Here is an 18721-nt window from a genome sequence, read left to right on the forward strand (position 1 = left end):
GTTGCGTTTTAATGTAAACAAACACGTCAATGATCATTTACATATCGCCGACTGGGTAAAAGATTGTCGTAAGCGCCATTTTGACGATTTTTAGTTCTAGATGCAGTTATATATTTTGAAATAAGGTCTTTCGATTGGTGTTATCAGTTTTTAGTTATCTCCTATAGTTTCCNCTCACAACTGCTGACTTTGACAGCGTGCGTTCATTGGTAAAAATATTATTTCTATAAACAAAGTGCAGTTTCATATGCATTGAAGTATCCTTTATTAAAACAAAAGTAGAGATGTGCCGGATACTGATTTATTTATTTAATAATCCAGAAAGTATTCAGCTCTATTTTGCGTTTCGACTCGAATCGAAATTTTCCCCTTTTGGCAACTATGTTATTCTGCGTTCCGTTTCGTGTCGGTCAATCTTCGAAATTTACGATTATACCTATTCTACATTTCGATCGTAGTTCCGTTTTTCTAAGTTGCAAATTTGTTTAAGGGGAACGTTTCAATTGTTATTTTCGTGGGTTTAAATAATACAATTTTATAAAAAATTTAAGTAAAATATACTGTGCATGATTGTAAAAGTCATAATAAATGAATTTTCCCGATTTCTGTGTTTTCGCGAGCGGTAATACGGGCAATACGAAAAATTGGCTNTGTGTTTTCGCGAGCGGTAATACGGGCAATACGAAAAATTGGCTCAAATAATGGCAACCAAAAGGGATGTCGACGTTTTCAAAGTGGAAGTCCAGACGTTTTTGTTTACATTACTGTGAAATGCACTGAATGCAATTTATTCTTTTTATATAAAACTAGCAGACCCGGCGAACTTCGTCCCGCCCAAAATTAATTTTTTGTATTGAAACATTTTGGTACAACATTTTCACCAACAGTTCACGTCCATGATTTTCAGTGACGCGTTTATCTTCTAATATTACGGTTTGGTGGTTGTCGGAAGGCATATTTCCATTACCATCTTAAATAACCTAGCAAAATTTTATATGCATACAAAGATACGTAATAGCTTCAGTACCATTTGAAAGGCGCCACACCCCCCTTATAAAATAGCCACAATTTTTCCTAAGAGTATGGGAGTGATTTCTCATATCTCCATACCATGTTCAAGTACTCTACCATGAACACTTCCAGAGATATGCAGTGTGAAATATTCGGTTTGCATTGGAGGTGCTACGCCCCTTTTTCTTCAAATTTTTCTTCTTTCAAATTTTTCTTCATGACTATGCGTTTGATTTTATATGTCTTGGACATACCAAGTTCCAGTACTCTACTATGAACACTTGCAGAGATATAAAGTGTGAAAAATTTGGTTTGTATGGGAGGTGCCACGTCCCCTTCACTTAGCGGTATGAAACATACTTTACACCCTATTGTCATACCTACGAAATATACACAAAAAATTTCATTCAAATCGGTTACGCCGTTTCGGAGGAAATCGACCACAAACACCGTGACACGATATTTTTATATATTAGATTTTTCATACAAAAATACCAAAAGATCTAAAAGAAAAAATAGAGAAAATTATTTTAGGATAGGGACACCCTAATCGCCAAATTCCTGTACTCTATCGTGAACACTTCCAGAGGTATGCAGTATGAAAAAATCGGTTGTATGGGAAGTGCCACGCCCCCTTTTCCAATAACCACAATTTTTTTCCATGAGCATGCGATTGGTTTCATATATCTCCATACCATGTTCGAGCACTCTACCATCAACTCCTCCAGAGATATTCAGTATGAAAAATTCGGTTTGTATGGAAGGTGCCACGCCCCCTTTTCCAATAACCACAATTTTTCTCCATGAGTATGCGATTGGTTTGATATATCTCCATACCAAGTTAGAGTACTCTACCATGAACACTTCCAGAGATATGCGGTATGAAAAATTCGGTTTGTATGGAAGGTGCCACGCCCCCTTTTCCAATAACCACAATTTTTCTCCATGAGTATGCGATTGGTTTTATATATCTCCATACCAAGTTAGAGTACTCTACCTGAACACTTCCAGAGATATGCAGTATGATAAATTCGGTTTGTATGGAAGGTGCCACGCCCCCTTTTCCAACAACCACAATTTTTCTCCATGAGTATGCGATTGGTTTGATATATCTCCATGCCAAGTTAGAGTACTCTACCATGAACAATTCCAGAGATATATAGTATGAAAAAATCGGTTTGTATGGGAGGTGCCACGCCCCTTTTTCCAATAACCACAATTTTTCTCCATGAGTATGCCATTGGTTTGATATATCTCCATACCAAGTTAGAGTACTCTACCATGAACACTTCCAGAGATATGCAGTATAAAAAAATCGGTTTGAATGGGAGGCGCCACGCCCTCTTTTCCAATAACCACAATTTTTCTCCATGAGTATGCGATTGGTTTGATATATCTCCATACCAAGTTAGAGTACTCTACCATGAACACTTCCAGAGATATACGGTATAAAAAAATCGGTTTGTATGGGAGGTGCCACGCCCCCTTTTCCAATAACCACAATTTTTCTCCATGAGTATGCGATTGGCTTTGATATATCTCCATGCAAGTTAGAGTACTCTACCATGAACACTTCCAGAGATATACGGTATAAAAAAATCGGTTTGTATGGGAGGTGCCACGCCCCCTTTTCCAATAACCACCATTTTTCTCCATGAGTATGCGATTGGTTTGATATATCTCCATGCCAAGTTAGAGTACTCTACCATGAACACTTCCAGAGATATGTAGTATGAAAAAATCGGTTTGTATGGGAGGTGCCACGCCCCTTTTTCCAATAACCACAATTTTTCTCCATGAGTATGCCATTGGTTTGATATATCTCCATACCAAGTAAGAGTACTCTACCGTGAACACTTTCAGAGATATGCAGTATGAAATATTCGGTTTGTATGGGAGGTGCCACGCCCCCTGAACCTAGCGATATGAAATATACTTTACATCCGATTCTCATACCTACCAAATATACACAAAAAATTTCATAAAGATCGGTCCAGCCGTTTCGGAGGAGTTCGACCACTAACACCGTGACACGAGATTTTTATATATTAGATTAATAGATGTATGCACATAGATACATACATACATAAAATGTGAAGTTACATAAAAAAGATGCTTTTATTATTGCACTCGTTTTTACTAAAAGAGGTGCGTATGTTGCCTTGAATTCGATTTGCTATGGAAAGATAAGCTTTGTTCTTCCCCTCCTCCTGACGGCTTACAAAATGGGATTCATTTGCGTTCAAATCTTCCACTGTAGTAAGTGCAAATTTTGTGGAGTGCTCAAACAACGTTTATAATTTCACTGACTTTTAGCGATGAGTAATACAGTTCAAGATGAATTCCTTATGACTCTTCACTCATCTGAAAAAGATCAAACATGTCCCTAAATCTCCGCACTAACGCAGCGGCTATGGATTTCATTCTTATAATTATGTATCCACTTAAATTTTATTTTTAAATTACAGTGATGCTAGGTATATTTAGTTATTTTAAAATATTTACAAACTTTAACTTCATATGTTGCTATAGTTAGGTGGCAAATATTTCTTTGCTTTGTTTCGATTTCACACATTCCTAGGCAAAGAGCTGATTTCGAAAGATGTTTTCTCTTCCTCTTCTTCTTTCGTTTCGATTGTAACGCAGAATACCTAAGTTCGATTCCAGCGGAGCGGAATGCGGGAACGTAATCGAAATGCAGAATAGGGCTGATTGACTAAAATTTTTTCGATAATTTAGTAAAAATTTAGTTAGTGATGCAGCCATATTAAACTAACCAATCAGCCGTGCTCCTACTTCCACTTACTTTTGCGATTTGCGTTTTTATAAAAATCGTATGTTTGTATTTTTGGGTGCTCCTGAATTCGCAACTTTTTGTTATCGATAAGTTCCATTTTCCACATCGTTTCCAGCATTCTTAAAAGCCATCCCTTGAAGGTATGCAACAATTATCGCACATGTATCGTCCGCACCAAATCGTGAACAGTGTTGCCAGAACTTTTTGGACCAACCGGCTAAATCGGCAAAAAAAACCGGCTAAAAACGGCTAAACTGTTAAAACTAAATTTCACGTGTTTTATTTAAACAAATCACAAGTAGAAAGACTAGTTCTTGGATAAAAGTTTCAAATTAAAGCTGGAAAAAATGTTGCCAGCAAGAATTTTCAATTAGGAAAAACACATGGTTGTGGCACTTGATTGGATTTTTCGTCGAAGATAATTTGAATAAACAAGTTCGTCAAATTTAAAAATGTACAAGCGTGAGCGATTTTAAATGAAAAATGTAAGTAAATACTTGTTTACTGAATTAATTTAATTAATTCCAATGATTTGAAAGGTACTCGGCGGAAAAAAACTATATCGTAATGAGAATACAATCTCAACCAAAGCCGATTTAGGAAACCCGAACATTACTACGACAAAGAAATTTAAACGTATGTTGAAGAAAGTTGGACTAGCAAGAAATTTACATGTAGATCCTTTGTTTTGTCCCTCTGAAAAAATTTAGAAAATTCTATACAAATTTCTTATGTCAGAAATGCAACCGTGGACACTAGCTGGCAGGGAAACTTGCAAATTCCTGCAAATTTGCATTCGTGCAGAATTTGCAAGTTTCTCTACTTGTGAGAGAATTTAGGAGCATTTTTTCTTACTATCTGATATTTTTAGTGATAATTCTCGTTGGATTTTCGACGAACAAACCTATTGTCTTCCCAAAAAGTTTTGCTTTACATAGAAATTTGTGCTCTTTTATTTTCAATTGACGCATTTCAGTGTTGGTTCTTTAAATTCAAGTTGACCTTCGGTTTTTGGAGTTTAATGTCCCTATTACGGTTTACAACTCAACTCCATTTCAGTTGAAAACTTACAATTTGGTATTATCGATAACAACTCAACCTGTCAAAAAATTTTTGGTTGTATTTATATGTCTTATGCAGCGTTTTTGCTGCATTTAAAATGCAACATTTAGCACTTTCGAACATATGTTTTCGAAGAGCGTTCATGCTATAGCATTTAGCAAATGTACATTTACGCGAGTTCGAAATCGTATGCTTTTGACAAACAGCCGTGTTCCAGTCTCTTATTTAGATGCGTATATATTACGATCAATTCTCACGCAGAAGATAATGTGCAAAAACCCTACTGAAAAGGAAAAAATTAATTTTAAACCAAAAATTCAATACAAAAACTTGAATTGTTTTAACCATAACCGAACATTTGTTTGTGTATATATTCATCTGTCGGTGCTGTCAATTAAAATTTCCTCACTTAATTAGGAAACAAACCAAACTGAGTTGATCACAAATTGATCCAGATTTCTATCAGCATCAAATCGATGTTGAATTTGCTTAACTTTTCTTTATCCAAATATGTAATGCAAAATAAAAGAAATCTCGATCGGCGATCACTGAAACGCAGCTAGCAACTGTATACTCGAAAAAGCAATGTTGCCACTTTTTCTCTTTAAACCATGTTCGAATCGTGGAAATTTTGGAAGATCACAGGGTTGCTTTTAGCATTTAGATTCTTAATGCAAAAATGGAGTTGCATTTAGTTGCATTTAGGTGACGAATTTTGTATGGATAAATGTACATTTAGAGTAGCATTTAGAGCTAAATGCGCTAAATGTGCTTTTACGCGTAAGCAAAAACAGCCTATTACAACTTTTTTGTGGTATTACCGTTTACCACCCTGTGCTAGTTCGGTTGACAAAAGTATCGAAAATCGACAACTCGTTACTAGCAGTTGTTTTGAACAAATTTTTAAGCGAAAATGGAAAGCGGGTAATTAATTTTTTTTTATTTGTCTTAAACCAATATCTTAACCAGGAATTTCTTACAAATTTGTAGAAAAAATAATGTTACAACGAAACAACAGTTTGAAAAACTAGTTGAGCTGATGGAGAAGCATCCCGAAACTGGACGAGGCAAGCCGCAATTTGGAAGCATCAAAAGTAAAAGCAAGGGATTGTGGGAGCATTTTGCCATAGAGCTAAACAGCTTAGGACCACCAACAAGAACTGCGCACGAGTGGGGACGAGTAAGTAGTAATCATGGAATTAGACCAATACAATGAAAGCCCAATAATTTATTTCTCCTGTAGGTTTGGATACACTATAAGGCAAATTTATAAAGGAAGCTTGCCAACAATCGCAGCAATATTCTTGCAACTGGTGGTGGTCCGTCGCAAGAGGTTTCTTTAAATCCACTAGAAGAAAGTGTTGCGGAACTTATTCAGATAAGGGAACAAGTTGCACCCAGTGGCCGGGCTAGAGAATATACCACCGGTGATGGATGGCGAAGTAATAGAAGACGGCTTAGTTGCAGTTTCGTACATGGTTGATGAGCCCCAGGTAGCAAACATTGAAGATCGGCCCTCTTCGTCAGCATCGCGTGTACAAAATCGCCGCAGAAGCTGCAATTTAGAAACTGAGCGTCTAGAGCTCCTAAAAATGCAGGCAGAAACGCAAAAAGAGGTACTAAAAAAATTGATAGAATGGAAAAGACGGCGTACAAAAATTACGACATTAATAGAAAATTGCTGCACATAAAGCAACAAAAATATAAATTGTTTGAAAGGCAGGTTAGGGAAGCCCATGAACTACATTTGTTGAAGGTAGAGGTTGAGCAATTAAAAATAGCTAAATTAAGAGGCTATTTGCAAGACGAGAACAGTTCGTGAATGGAGAACTGATGTTTATTTGACAAACATTGAAAGGCTTTTAATTTAATAATTTGAAATATTTTTTAATTTAATTTTACAACATCAAGTAATATTTTTTTTTATTAATTATAAGTTTTGCAATCCCTAATTTTAAGACCACATGAAGTGATATTTTTTTTAAACTGACTATTTTGAAAAACGTTTTTTCTGGTTTCTTTTCGAGTCTCAGGTCAAAACCTAAACCTAATTTTAAGAGCACATGAAGTGATACTTCTTTAAATTAGCTATTTTGAAAAACTTAATTTTAAGAGCACATGAAGTGATATTTAATGAAAATTAAATATAAGTTATTTAACCATTGAAAATAAAAGAAGACTGAATGAAGTATAAATAATTAAATGTGAGTTAGAGTTTTTTATTTCTATTAAATGGATAACAAAATATTGCGAATTCTTCTGGCGGCATCCTCGTCTTCTGTTTCAATGTTTAGGTTTTCATTGCTTAGTTCCGTACTTAAAGCGGTTGCAATTTCTTCAGAAAGTTCCACGCGAAAGTGTTGACAAATATTATGCATAGCGCAGCAAGCGTGCACAATTTGTGTAGATTTTGCTGGTGAATAATGTAAGCCACGCACAGATAAAAGACAACGAAATCGGCTTTTCAATATTCCAATCGTCCGTTCTACAATATTTCGAGCCTTAGAGTGTATTGTATTGTAACGAGCTTGTGGTGAACCAGCTTCTGCCATGCGGAAAGGAGTCATTAAAAAAGTTTGTAGAGGGTAACCAGCGTCACATTTAAGGAATATTTTAAACAATCTATTTTTGTATTAAATACTAATGACCAGTCTTCCCTAAAATCCAGGAATTACTCTGTATGTTTCTCTGCAGATGCTCTTTCAAATCGCTTACGTTAAAAACAAAGGAATCGGGATTTGCGCACGCGTGCCTAGCATCCACATACCGGATAGCCATTTTGTAATCGCAAAGCTTGAAATCGAAATAGATGTCATGACCATTTTATTTTAAAGTATTATTTGCTTTTTACATTTTCACTTACAATCATGACGTTTAAACTGTAGTAGCCTTTCCTGTTTAGATAAAGATGTTGCATTTCTTTTTTTGGTGAAATGATGCGAACGTGAGTCCCATCGACACAACCCACTACTCCGGGGAATCCGCTTTTTGAACAGAATGCAATTTTTGACGCGTTTTGCTCCTCTTCAGTCATTTGGGTTGTAATCCATTTTCCACAAATATGCTGCTCAATTATATTTAAAACCTCCTAATNACATCAATACAACTTCAACTGAAGTGAGTTGTAATTCGTAATGCCAAAAAAGAGTTAAGTTGTTTTAAAGTTGAGTTGTTTCAATTTCAATTCAACTGAGTGGAGTTGTAAACCGTAATAGGGACTTAAATAAGCTCTCAGCAAAAAAAGAGTTTTTTAAAAAAATACATATGTGTACATAGTGCTTGAAAATATCCATTTTTCCCTTACTTTAAACTTAAGCGTGGGCAACAATGATGTTTTTTAGTTAAGACAGAATTGCATATGCGCTATTTGGGAAGACAACACCTGTAATATTTATTCTATGTGTTGGCACTATATCAAAACAAACGCGTGTTAAGAAAACAGTGAAACAATTTGTTATTAACGAATAAAACTTCACACTTAAATTGAAGACATTCACAACAAACACCTTATGAAAAAAATACCCGCTACATCTTTGTTTAGAAAAAATATATTCGTTTAAAATCAAAATAAGCGAAATCGGCCCAATTTTATATAACCCTGCCTGTCATGAAAATTTTATCCGCGATAAGTAGCCATTTGAATATTTGAATATTTATTTATCTCAAAAGTACGGTAAGATATTGTGTTTTTTGTACATTTTTACAACTCAATTACAAGTTTTAATTTTAAACTAAACTTAAATTCTAAGGTTTAGCCAACAGTGAAAAGAAGGTAAGAAATAGTAAAGCGTAAATGAGCAAGAGCTTACATAAAAGATGAGAAAACATAGAGGACCTAACTACATATCGCCGCCTGAGTAAAAGATTGTCGTATGTTAATTTCGGCAGGTTGTGGGAAATCGCAATTGAAGTTTGGAATGCAGTTTCTCAAAACCGCGATGATAGATTTTCTCCAAATTCTCTGAAAATGTTATTAGTGCACAAAATTCTTAAATTATTTCATTTTTAATGTTCATTGTTAATTAGTTTTGAGTTTATGAAGGATTTTCTTTAGTCACATTTTGTCGTAAGCGTTATTTCACAATTTGTCAGCCCCTTTGTATGAAATACGACAAAATGTGATCAAAATTTCTACCAAATTAACGACACTTTTTACTCAATATCTCGGAAACTAAAGGAGATATCCAAAAATGGAGAACGCCATTTTTAAGATATTGATTATTTTAATATGACTTCATCACTAACTAAATTTTTGCTAAATTATCGAAAACTTTGTAGTCAATATCTCGGAAACTAAAGGAGATACTAAAAACTGATACCACCAATCGAAAGACCTTATTTCAAAATATATAACTGCATCTAGAACTAGAAATCGTCAAAATGGCGCTTACGACAATCTTTTACTCAGGCGACGATATACATTGGTAACTAAGTAAAAAGTTCTTTAACTGATTATTGCTTAGTCAAAAATGGAAACATATATATTTGAGTCTTAAGAAAAGAAGAAAAATAGCAAAATCGGCTAAAATCGGCTATTTTTTTTTTACGAAACGGCTAACAAATCGGCTGCCGGCTAAACCGAACTTTTTCCGGCTGTTTGCTCTCGCAACCGGCTAAATCTAGCCGGAAAACGCTAAAATGGCAACACTGATCGTAAATCTTCGTTGCTTCAATAAATTTTCGTTGTCCAAAACGGAGATGTGTATAATAAATAGTGAATTAAACAAATAAAATCAACATAAGTTAATTTTAGGACGCCAAAAATATCGCAAAATATAATGGGCACAATCGAAAATAAATTTAAACTAAGCTAGCTTGTTATTTATGTTAATTTTGCCATTTACTTTTCATTCCACCGTCTCATCGGCAACCGATTTGAAACCGCAAAAATTTTCCGATTTGCAAATATTGGAGCACGTAATTTTGCGATTGGAAAAGTAAAACGCAAAATATTTGCGATTCTGAAAATGGGAGCATGGCTGAATATATTAAAAATGGCGTTCTCCATTTTTGGATATCTCCTTTACTTTCCGAGATATTCAGCCCGATTCTAAATATTCTGCGGATTTTACTTTTCTCGAGATAAAATCCCCCTATTCTAAACTAGCGGAGTGAAGAGGAAAAGGGAAAGAGAATTTCGAATTTTCGATTTTGGCAAAGCAAATGACAANCCTGAGAGTTGCACATAATTTCAATATGGGAGGTACAGCCGTTCCTCGCACACGTTTCTGGAAATGTTCCTCCATCTCGTTTAGCAAAAAGGCAAATGCTTCCTTATTTAAACGAAAGTAGCTTATGAATCTGCAAAAAAACATTATTAAAATCCCATTCAATTGTCGCTACAATTTTTCTTACTTGGTGCTTGGAAGTTCCAAAGGATTCGAGTGATCACGAAGCCTTTTTCGTATGCGCAGCACATCAGTTTTGGGACCAACATTTTCATCATTGTAAAATAAATCAACGCTTATGTCCATTTTACTTTTTATTTGAAAAAAAAAACTCGTAAACATTAAGTAAANGGTAAGAAATAGTAAAGCGTAAATGAGCAAGAGCTTACATAAAAGATGAGAAAACATAGAGGACCTAACTACATATCGCCGCCTGAGTAAAAGATTGTCGTATGTTAATTTCGGCAGGTTGTGGGAAATCGCAATTGAAGTTTGGAATGCAGTTTCTCAAAACCGCGATGATAGATTTTCTCCAAATTCTCTGAAAATGTTATTAGTGCACAAAATTCTTAAATTATTTCATTTTTAATGTTCATTGTTAATTAGTTTTGAGTTTATGAAGGATTTTCTTTAGTCACATTTTGTCGTAAGCGTTATTTCACAATTTGTCAGCCCCTTTGTATGAAATACGACAAAATGTGATCAAAATTTCTACCAAATTAACGACACTTTTTACTCAATATCTCGGAAACTAAAGGAGATATCCAAAAATGGAGAACGCCATTTTTAAGATATTGATTATTTTAATATGACTTCATCACTAACTAAATTTTTGCTAAATTATCGAAAACTTTGTAGTCAATATCTCGGAAACTAAAGGAGATACTAAAAACTGATACCACCAATCGAAAGACCTTATTTCAAAATATATAACTGCATCTAGAACTAGAAATCGTCAAAATGGCGCTTACGACAATCTTTTACTCAGGCGACGATATACATTGGTAACTAAGTAAAAAGTTCTTTAACTGATTATTGCTTAGTCAAAAATGGAAACATATATATTTGAGTCTTAAGAAAAGAAGAAAAATAGCAAAATCGGCTAAAATCGGCTATTTTTTTTTTACGAAACGGCTAACAAATCGGCTGCCGGCTAAACCGAACTTTTTCCGGCTGTTTGCTCTCGCAACCGGCTAAATCTAGCCGGAAAACGCTAAAATGGCAACACTGATCGTAAATCTTCGTTGCTTCAATAAATTTTCGTTGTCCAAAACGGAGATGTGTATAATAAATAGTGAATTAAACAAATAAAATCAACATAAGTTAATTTTAGGACGCCAAAAATATCGCAAAATATAATGGGCACAATCGAAAATAAATTTAAACTAAGCTAGCTTGTTATTTATGTTAATTTTGCCATTTACTTTTCATTCCACCGTCTCATCGGCAACCGATTTGAAACCGCAAAAATTTTCCGATTTGCAAATATTGGAGCACGTAATTTTGCGATTGGAAAAGTAAAACGCAAAATATTTGCGATTCTGAAAATGGGAGCATGGCTGAATATATTAAAAATGGCGTTCTCCATTTTTGGATATCTCCTTTACTTTCCGAGATATTCAGCCCGATTCTAAATATTCTGCGGATTTTACTTTTCTCGAGATAAAATCCCCCTATTCTAAACTAGCGGAGTGAAGAGGAAAAGGGAAAGAGAATTTCGAATTTTCGATTTTGGCAAAGCAAATGACAACTCATTTTGACATTTCTGTGTGAATTGAGGAAATTCAAAAGTTTAAACTATTTGTTGAATTTAATAGTTTTTAAAGAAAACATTAAAATAATGCATAGTATTGCCTTTCGGATGGTAGTTGAGGAGACATATGCCGAATCGGAGCTTCAGGAAACTCAGCAGAGGTGTATAAGAAGGAGGCTGCGCGATAGTACGAATCCACTTGATTTGCCGCAATCACTGTAAATACCAGCACACATATTTTGTATATTTTAAATAATTTCCTGCTTTTACAGGTTTCAGAAGTATTATAGGGCAAATAAGCCCGCTTTTCGATATTTGTTGAAACTCCTAACCTCGCATACTCAGCAAGCTAAAAAACAGTTTGCAGTTTCGCCTGTTATAAAACTGAGCGCATGTTTGCGTTTCTTTGTTGAAGGAGGATATCGAACGGGAATTGGAAAGGACTTCGACGTTTCTCTAGCCCAGTCCGCCTTCAGTAAAGTTCTGGAAGAAGTGACAGATATTTTTGAAACGTTGTTGTGCTCAAGGTGGATAAATGCGTCAATGAGCAGCGATGAAAGAAGACGAATTTCACGTACATTATACGAAAAACATGGTATTCCCAGTATTGTAGGGTGTCTTGATGGAACACATATTCGTATCATCGCACCCTCTGTAAATAAGCACCTATACTACAATAGGAACGGATACTATAACCTAAATGTGATGCTGGTAAGCTGTTATTTAAAAGCCTTACTTGTATAACAACTAAACTGAAAATTTTTATGTATATACATATGTATGTTAACGAATGCGTGTCATTATATATTGGTAGACCACGACCACGAGCTTAGAATTCGGTATGTTGATGCCTCCCATCCTGCTGCTTCTCATGACTCCTTTATTTGGAATGGCAGTTTGTTGAGAACTCACCTTGAAACACAGTATTTGCGAGGTGAAGGAAATTTTTGGTTGCTAGGTAANATACGACACATTTTTTATAATTAGGAGACGCTGGATACCCCTTGGAACCATGGCTCCTGACACCATATCGAAGCCCAGAAGAAGGCTCCAACCAGCTAAAATTTAATGAAGCCCATTCGAAATGTCGTAACTTGATTGAACGAGTTAATGGAGTGCTGAAGAATCGGTAGAGGTGTCTCTTTGGGGCATGAGAACTGCATCACACTCCCAGAAAAGCAGTTAAAATAGTGAATGTTTGTTGTGCGTTACACAATATATGCATACATTTTAAGGCATACACAGATATAAGCGAAGTAAACCCAGCGGAGGAACAGATAATCCAAATTAGTGAAAATACAGATGTTACCTATTTAACCTCGCCCCAGTATTTGGCTGCAGCACAAAATATAAGAAACCGAATTGCAAACTCTTTAGATTTTAAGATAAAAAAGCAAACCAACTTTAATTTAAAACAATGAATTAATAATCCAAATTTTAATAAAATCAATTTTAATGAAACACTCAGTTTAACTGTTCTCCATTCAACTTTTTTTATTATGAGATAAGTTATAAAAAAATTCAATTTCGTTCTTACACTAACGCTAATACAAACAAGTAAGAAAGTCTAAGTTCGGGCGGAGCCGAACATTAAATACCCGGCGCAAGTATTAAATATATGTTTTTTCACCTTTCCGAAACCTTCCGCTAGATGGTAAGCCGGGGTGTATCAATTTTGAGTAAATTAGCGTCCTTCAATTTCGAAATATTGAAGTTTCAAGCATTTCTGAAATTTACCGTTATATGAGAAGCGGCCGTTATTTTAGTCAGATTTCAATAATTTTCAACGTTTTGCTTATATGTGGCAAGCACAATAACCACACCGAGTTTGGTACAAATTGGTAGAACGGTTACCGATATACTTATATGTGATCATAAGTGGGCGGTGCCACGCCCATTTTCCAAAATTTTACCATAAACGTATTTCTTGGTAAAGAATTGTTGCAAGCATCAATTTTGAATAAATTAGCTTCAATATTTACTGATTTATCGAAGATTTTGTATTTCTCTAAATTACCGTTATATGGGATGTGGGCGTGGTTATTGTCCGATTTTAAAAATTTTCGGCGATTTTTTATGCTGTACCAAGGCCAACAACTGTGCCAAGTTTGGAAGAAATTGGTGCAGCGGTTACCAAGATATACACATGTAACCATAAGTGGGCGTGGCTACGCCCATTTTCCAACAATTTATACTATTCTTATTTTTCGTCTAAAAATTATTGTAAATATCAATTTTGAGTGACGGCAAAATGCTTAGTCATTTCCTGTGTACATACGAAAAGGTCGCATGGTCGTATGAATAAATATATACATAACAAAAAATTCAGTTCTTATAACTATAAATACTTAAAAAAATCACATTTTCTTATTGCTAGTAAATTCACATGTTCTTAAGCTAATATATTCGAAAATAAGGCACATTTCAGTCTTTACTGGTATATATACATAAAAAAATAAGGTACTTTTAGTCTCTTTTTGATTTGAGTTTTAAATTCTCTATTTGACGCAACAGACGATTTTCTTTCAATTTAGCCACATTTTTTTTAAGTTGTAACTGTTCCATAGCCAAACTATGCCGTTTAGTTTCTTCAATTTCACTAAGCTTCATTCTTTCCATTTCTTTAAAGTGATGCTTTTGAATCGCATAAAGGCCGTCAATTGCTTTATAAAGCTTTTTCATATTTTGCTGTTGGTCAACAACGGCATCCTTCACTGTATCGCAAAGTTCGCGCTGAATTTTTAATTCCTCCGATAAAATAGCTGTAGATTCCTTTTGTTTGGATACTTCCTTACGTGATGGAGTACGTTTCGTGGACGTAACAGTTTGTTGAGGAACTACAGCTTCTTCCAAACATATCCAATCCATTTCCACTGCCCCTTCTTGCTGGAGTTCTGCTTCTACTAACTCTAGTCGCTCAACTGATGTTTCCTCTTGCTGAAATGTTACTTCTCCCTCTACATCAACGGTTGAGTTTATGCCAAATACTCTTCCTACACCTTCCACGGACTCTTTCATTCCTATTAATTGTATAGGGCACTTTCGGTAGCCGAGAATTTCACTTCAGCATTTGGTCCACCACCAGTACCTTTGCTGTGTTTAAGGTTCTGAGCTGCCTTATGCCGAACGTACTTTTTTGATCTGCCCACACCTGGGGTATAATACTTTAATTACTCTGTTTACCAAAAGTTTATTGATCATAGTTACCTTCTTCCATTCGGCAACACTTTTAGTCGGTGGTCCTGCCGAATTAAGTTCACACTCTGCTCTGCGCCAAAACATGCCAAGCTCCTCTTTGCCCCCATTATAAAATCCTCGAGCGATCCCAACATTGCTTTGCATTAAAGTTATTAAAATTTAAATTTGCTGTTTATTTGTGGTTTTCGACCTAAAAAATATTTTTAGCATTTTGTCTATAAAAATATTCAAATACTTACATTTTTGCTTAGCGCTCCCTTATACTTTGCTTGAGAAAAATTTATTTGAGAATGCCATCACATTTTCCCTTTTTTCTTACATTCGTGATAGATACATTTTTCACAAACAGGTTTTCCCTCTTTTCGAACATTGTTAATGAGAAAGGGAAAAAAAAAACCAGGGAAGTTTTATTCGGAATAGGAGGACAGTGAGTAGAGAAAAATTTCCCGGGGCTGATTGAGTAAAAAGTGTAGTTAATTTGGTAGAAATTTTGATCGTATTTCATACAAAGTGGCTGCCAAATTGTGGACAAATGACGCTAACGACAAAATTTTACTAAAGAAAATCCTTCATAAACTCAAAACTAAGTAACAATAAACATTAAAAATTAAATAATTTAATAATTTCGTGAACTAGTAACATTTTCAGAGACTTTGGAGAAAATCTATCTTCGCGTTTTTGAGAAATTGCATTCCAAACTTTAATCGCGATTTCCCACAACCTGCCGAAATTAGTATACGACAATCTTTTACCCAGGCGACGATATATCTGAGCGCGTCTATTATTCGTTCAACTTCATCCGTCAAAGGTAACAAGTTTTTGCATAAGTTTATGACTGGCTATTTACAGATGAATTCAGTTAGAAGTAACCAAGCATTTAAAATAAAGATTCATATGTAGCATTATAAAAAAAAAATTAGTATATTTTTCACCCCTGAGAAGCTTTGTTTACAATTCGAGCAAACTAAAAAGTGTGCTTATACATACGCCTACGCAGAAAAAAGTTCTGCCAGTTCTTTAATTGTAAAAAACTTAAAGTCTTTCACCTTTATTGTTTTTGGCATCACTGCCTTATCCTGAGTTTAGCCCGAAAAAATTTCACCCGAAAATTTGTATTCCGCTCATAATAAATACATGGAAACCATACGTGAAAAGCTAACCGGTTCGGGGAAAATGTAACTCATGATAAGGATCCTCTCTAAACGTAATATATTGGCAACACCAAGCACCTCCATGTTTTTATTATACCTAGCTGCAACTAGCAGAATAAATGCGACGCGTTTTTTGTACATCGTTTTCGCATTAATATTTAATTAAAGTTAACTATAGTGAACATCGAGATACCAATATGTGTTCAATTAATGCAGTTATTAACGTGAATTTAGTACTGAGATAGTTGAGCTGAATGAAACGGTTTTTTGCAAATAACTTTTGGACGGTTTAAAAAATCAGTTTCCGCCTTAGAATTCTTAATATTGACAATAATACGCCTCTTTTGATACCCCTTTTCGATTATTTTGCATAAATTTTCGGTGGGGACCATGAAGTGCACAAGTTCGTTGGTTATCGAAAATCGAATGCAATTCATAATAAGGGCCATAAGTGACCTATGCTCTTCACTTAAATAAAAATCAAATCAGAATAACCACACTCAGAGATGTTACACGTTTACTGAGCTGATCAATATACACACCACAACATTCATTTAATTTTCATAAGTTGCAAACAGATGACTTTGATCAGCTGTTTTTCGTACTGACAAATTGCTGCTGGCAAATCTTTTTCCAGCAGAAACTAGCAGCTTCTCAACAAAATGAAATGTCAGTTTGGTCTCTCAATTTCCCCTACTTTGCTGGATTTTTCGATACGCGCACAGCAACACCTGATAGTTATCAAAAACTATCAATACTCGAATGCGTATTTTCTTCTTTTTATTTGGCACTGTAACCGCCTAAGCAATTTTGGCTGAGTTCAACAAAGCTCGCCAGTCGTTTATTTTCTGTGCCAACTGACGCCAATTGGAAATGCCAAGTGAAGCCAAGTCCTTCTCCACCTGGTCTTTCCATCGCAGTGGGGGCCTCCCTCTTCCTCTGCTACCACCAGCGGGTGCCGATTTGAATACTTTCAGAGCTGGAGCGTCGGTGTCCATTCGAACGACATGACCAAGCCAGCGGAGCCGCTGAATTTTAATTCGCTGCACTGTGTCCATATCGTTGTAAAGCTCATACAGCTCATCGTCTGCGGTACTCGCCGTCGCCAACGCGTAAAGGCCCGTAAATCTTCCGCAAAATCTTTCTCTCAAACACTCCAAGAGCCGCCTCATCGGATGTTGTCATTGTCCATGCTTCTGCGCCATATACCAGCACGGGCATGATGAGTGACTTATAGAGCGTGGTTTTCGTACGTCGAGAGAGGACTTTACTCCTGAATTGCCTACTCAGTCCAAAGTAGCACTTGTTGGCAAGAGTGATTCTACGTTGGATTTCAATGCTGACATTATTATCGGTGTTAATGCTGGTTCCCAAGTAAACGAAATTCTCTACTTTCTCGAAATTGTAACTGTCAACAGTGACGTGGGTGCCAAGGCGCGAATGTGCTGACTGTTTGTTTGATGACAGGAGATACTTCGTCTTGTCCTCGTTTACCACCAGACCCATGCGCTTTGCTTCCCTATCCAACTTGGAAAAGGCAGAACAGACTTCGCGGTTTTTGTTACCGATGATGTCGATGTCATCGGCATAAGCCAGCAATTGCACGCTCTTGTAGTAAATTGTTCCTGAGCGGTTCAGTTCTGCAGCTCTTATTATCTTCTCCAACATCAGATTAAAGAAGTCACATGAAAGGGAGTCGCCCTGTCTGAAACCCCGTTTTGTGGCGAACGGCTCGGAGAGGTCTTTTCCAATTCTGACGGAGCTGGTGGTATTGCTCAACGTCATTTTACACAGCCGTATGAGTTTTGAGGGGATGCCAAATTCAGACATAGCGGCGTATAGGCAACTCCTTTTAGTGCTGTCAAAAGCGGCTTTAAAGTCGACAAATAGGTGGTGAGTGTCGATCCTTTTCTCGCGGGTCTTTTCCAAGATTTGGCGTATTGTGAATACCTGGTCTATGGTGGATTTGCCAGGTCTGAAGCCACACTGATAAGGCCCAATCAGTTCGTTTATGTTGGGCTTCAGTCTTTCGCATAGTACACTCGATAAGACCTTATAACCTATGCTTAGAAGGCTGATAGTTGGCGCGGATGGCGCGGTCGCCTTTCTTGTGGATTGGGCAGAGCATACTTAAATTCCATTCGTCGGGCATGCGTTCATCTGACCATATTCTGCACAAGAGTTGATGCATGCACCTTATCAACTCCTCGCCGCCGTACTTGAATAGCTCAGCTGGCAGGCTGTCAGCTCCAGCAGCTTTGTTGTTTTTCAGCTGCGTTATTGCTATTCGTACCTCGTCATAGTCAGGCGGAGAAACATCGACTCCTTCTTCATCGCTTGGGGGTCGGGTTCTTCTTTTCCACAACTTTCCGTGCTGATACCATTCAGTAGCGTGGAAAAGTGTTCCCTCCATAATTTAGGTACGTTCTGAACACATCGGTAACTAGGTTACCATTGTTGTTCTTACAGGAGTTTGTCCTGGTCTTGAAACCTCCCGTAAGCCGCCTAACTCTATCGTAAAATTTTCGGGCATTCTTCCTGTCGGCCAGCATTTCAAGCTCTTCGCACTCGCGTATTTTGG

At 36.2% G+C, this 18721-nt stretch overlaps 2 protein-coding genes across 2 annotated transcripts; one reads left to right on the top strand and one right to left on the bottom strand.

Moving 5' to 3' along the window:
• Positions 1-9717: 9717 nt before the first annotated feature.
• Positions 9718-10344, bottom strand: LOC108359784 (uncharacterized). Its single transcript, XM_017611803.1, has 3 exons — positions 10226-10344; positions 10039-10162; positions 9718-9831 (listed from the first exon to the last, which is right to left on the bottom strand). The coding sequence occupies exons 1-3, from the start codon at positions 10342-10344 to the stop codon at positions 9718-9720; spliced, it is 357 nt and encodes a 118-aa protein (XP_017467292.1).
• A 1301-nt stretch (positions 10345-11645) lies between these two features.
• On the top strand, positions 11646-13183 carry LOC108359789 (putative nuclease HARBI1). The gene is made up of 4 exons (XM_017611810.1): positions 11646-12009; positions 12064-12502; positions 12606-12749; positions 12782-13183. The coding sequence occupies exons 1-3, from the start codon at positions 11879-11881 to the stop codon at positions 12693-12695; spliced, it is 660 nt and encodes a 219-aa protein (XP_017467299.1). The 5' UTR covers positions 11646-11878; the 3' UTR covers positions 12696-12749; positions 12782-13183.
• The last annotated feature ends 5538 nt before the right edge of the window (positions 13184-18721 follow it).

Source organism: Rhagoletis zephyria, unplaced genomic scaffold, assembly GCF_001687245.7.
Source record: "Rhagoletis zephyria isolate East Lansing unplaced genomic scaffold, Rhagoletis_zephyria_1.1 Rzeph_scaffold_00460, whole genome shotgun sequence".
In the NCBI taxonomy this organism is placed as follows: Eukaryota; Metazoa; Arthropoda; class Insecta; order Diptera; family Tephritidae; genus Rhagoletis; species Rhagoletis zephyria.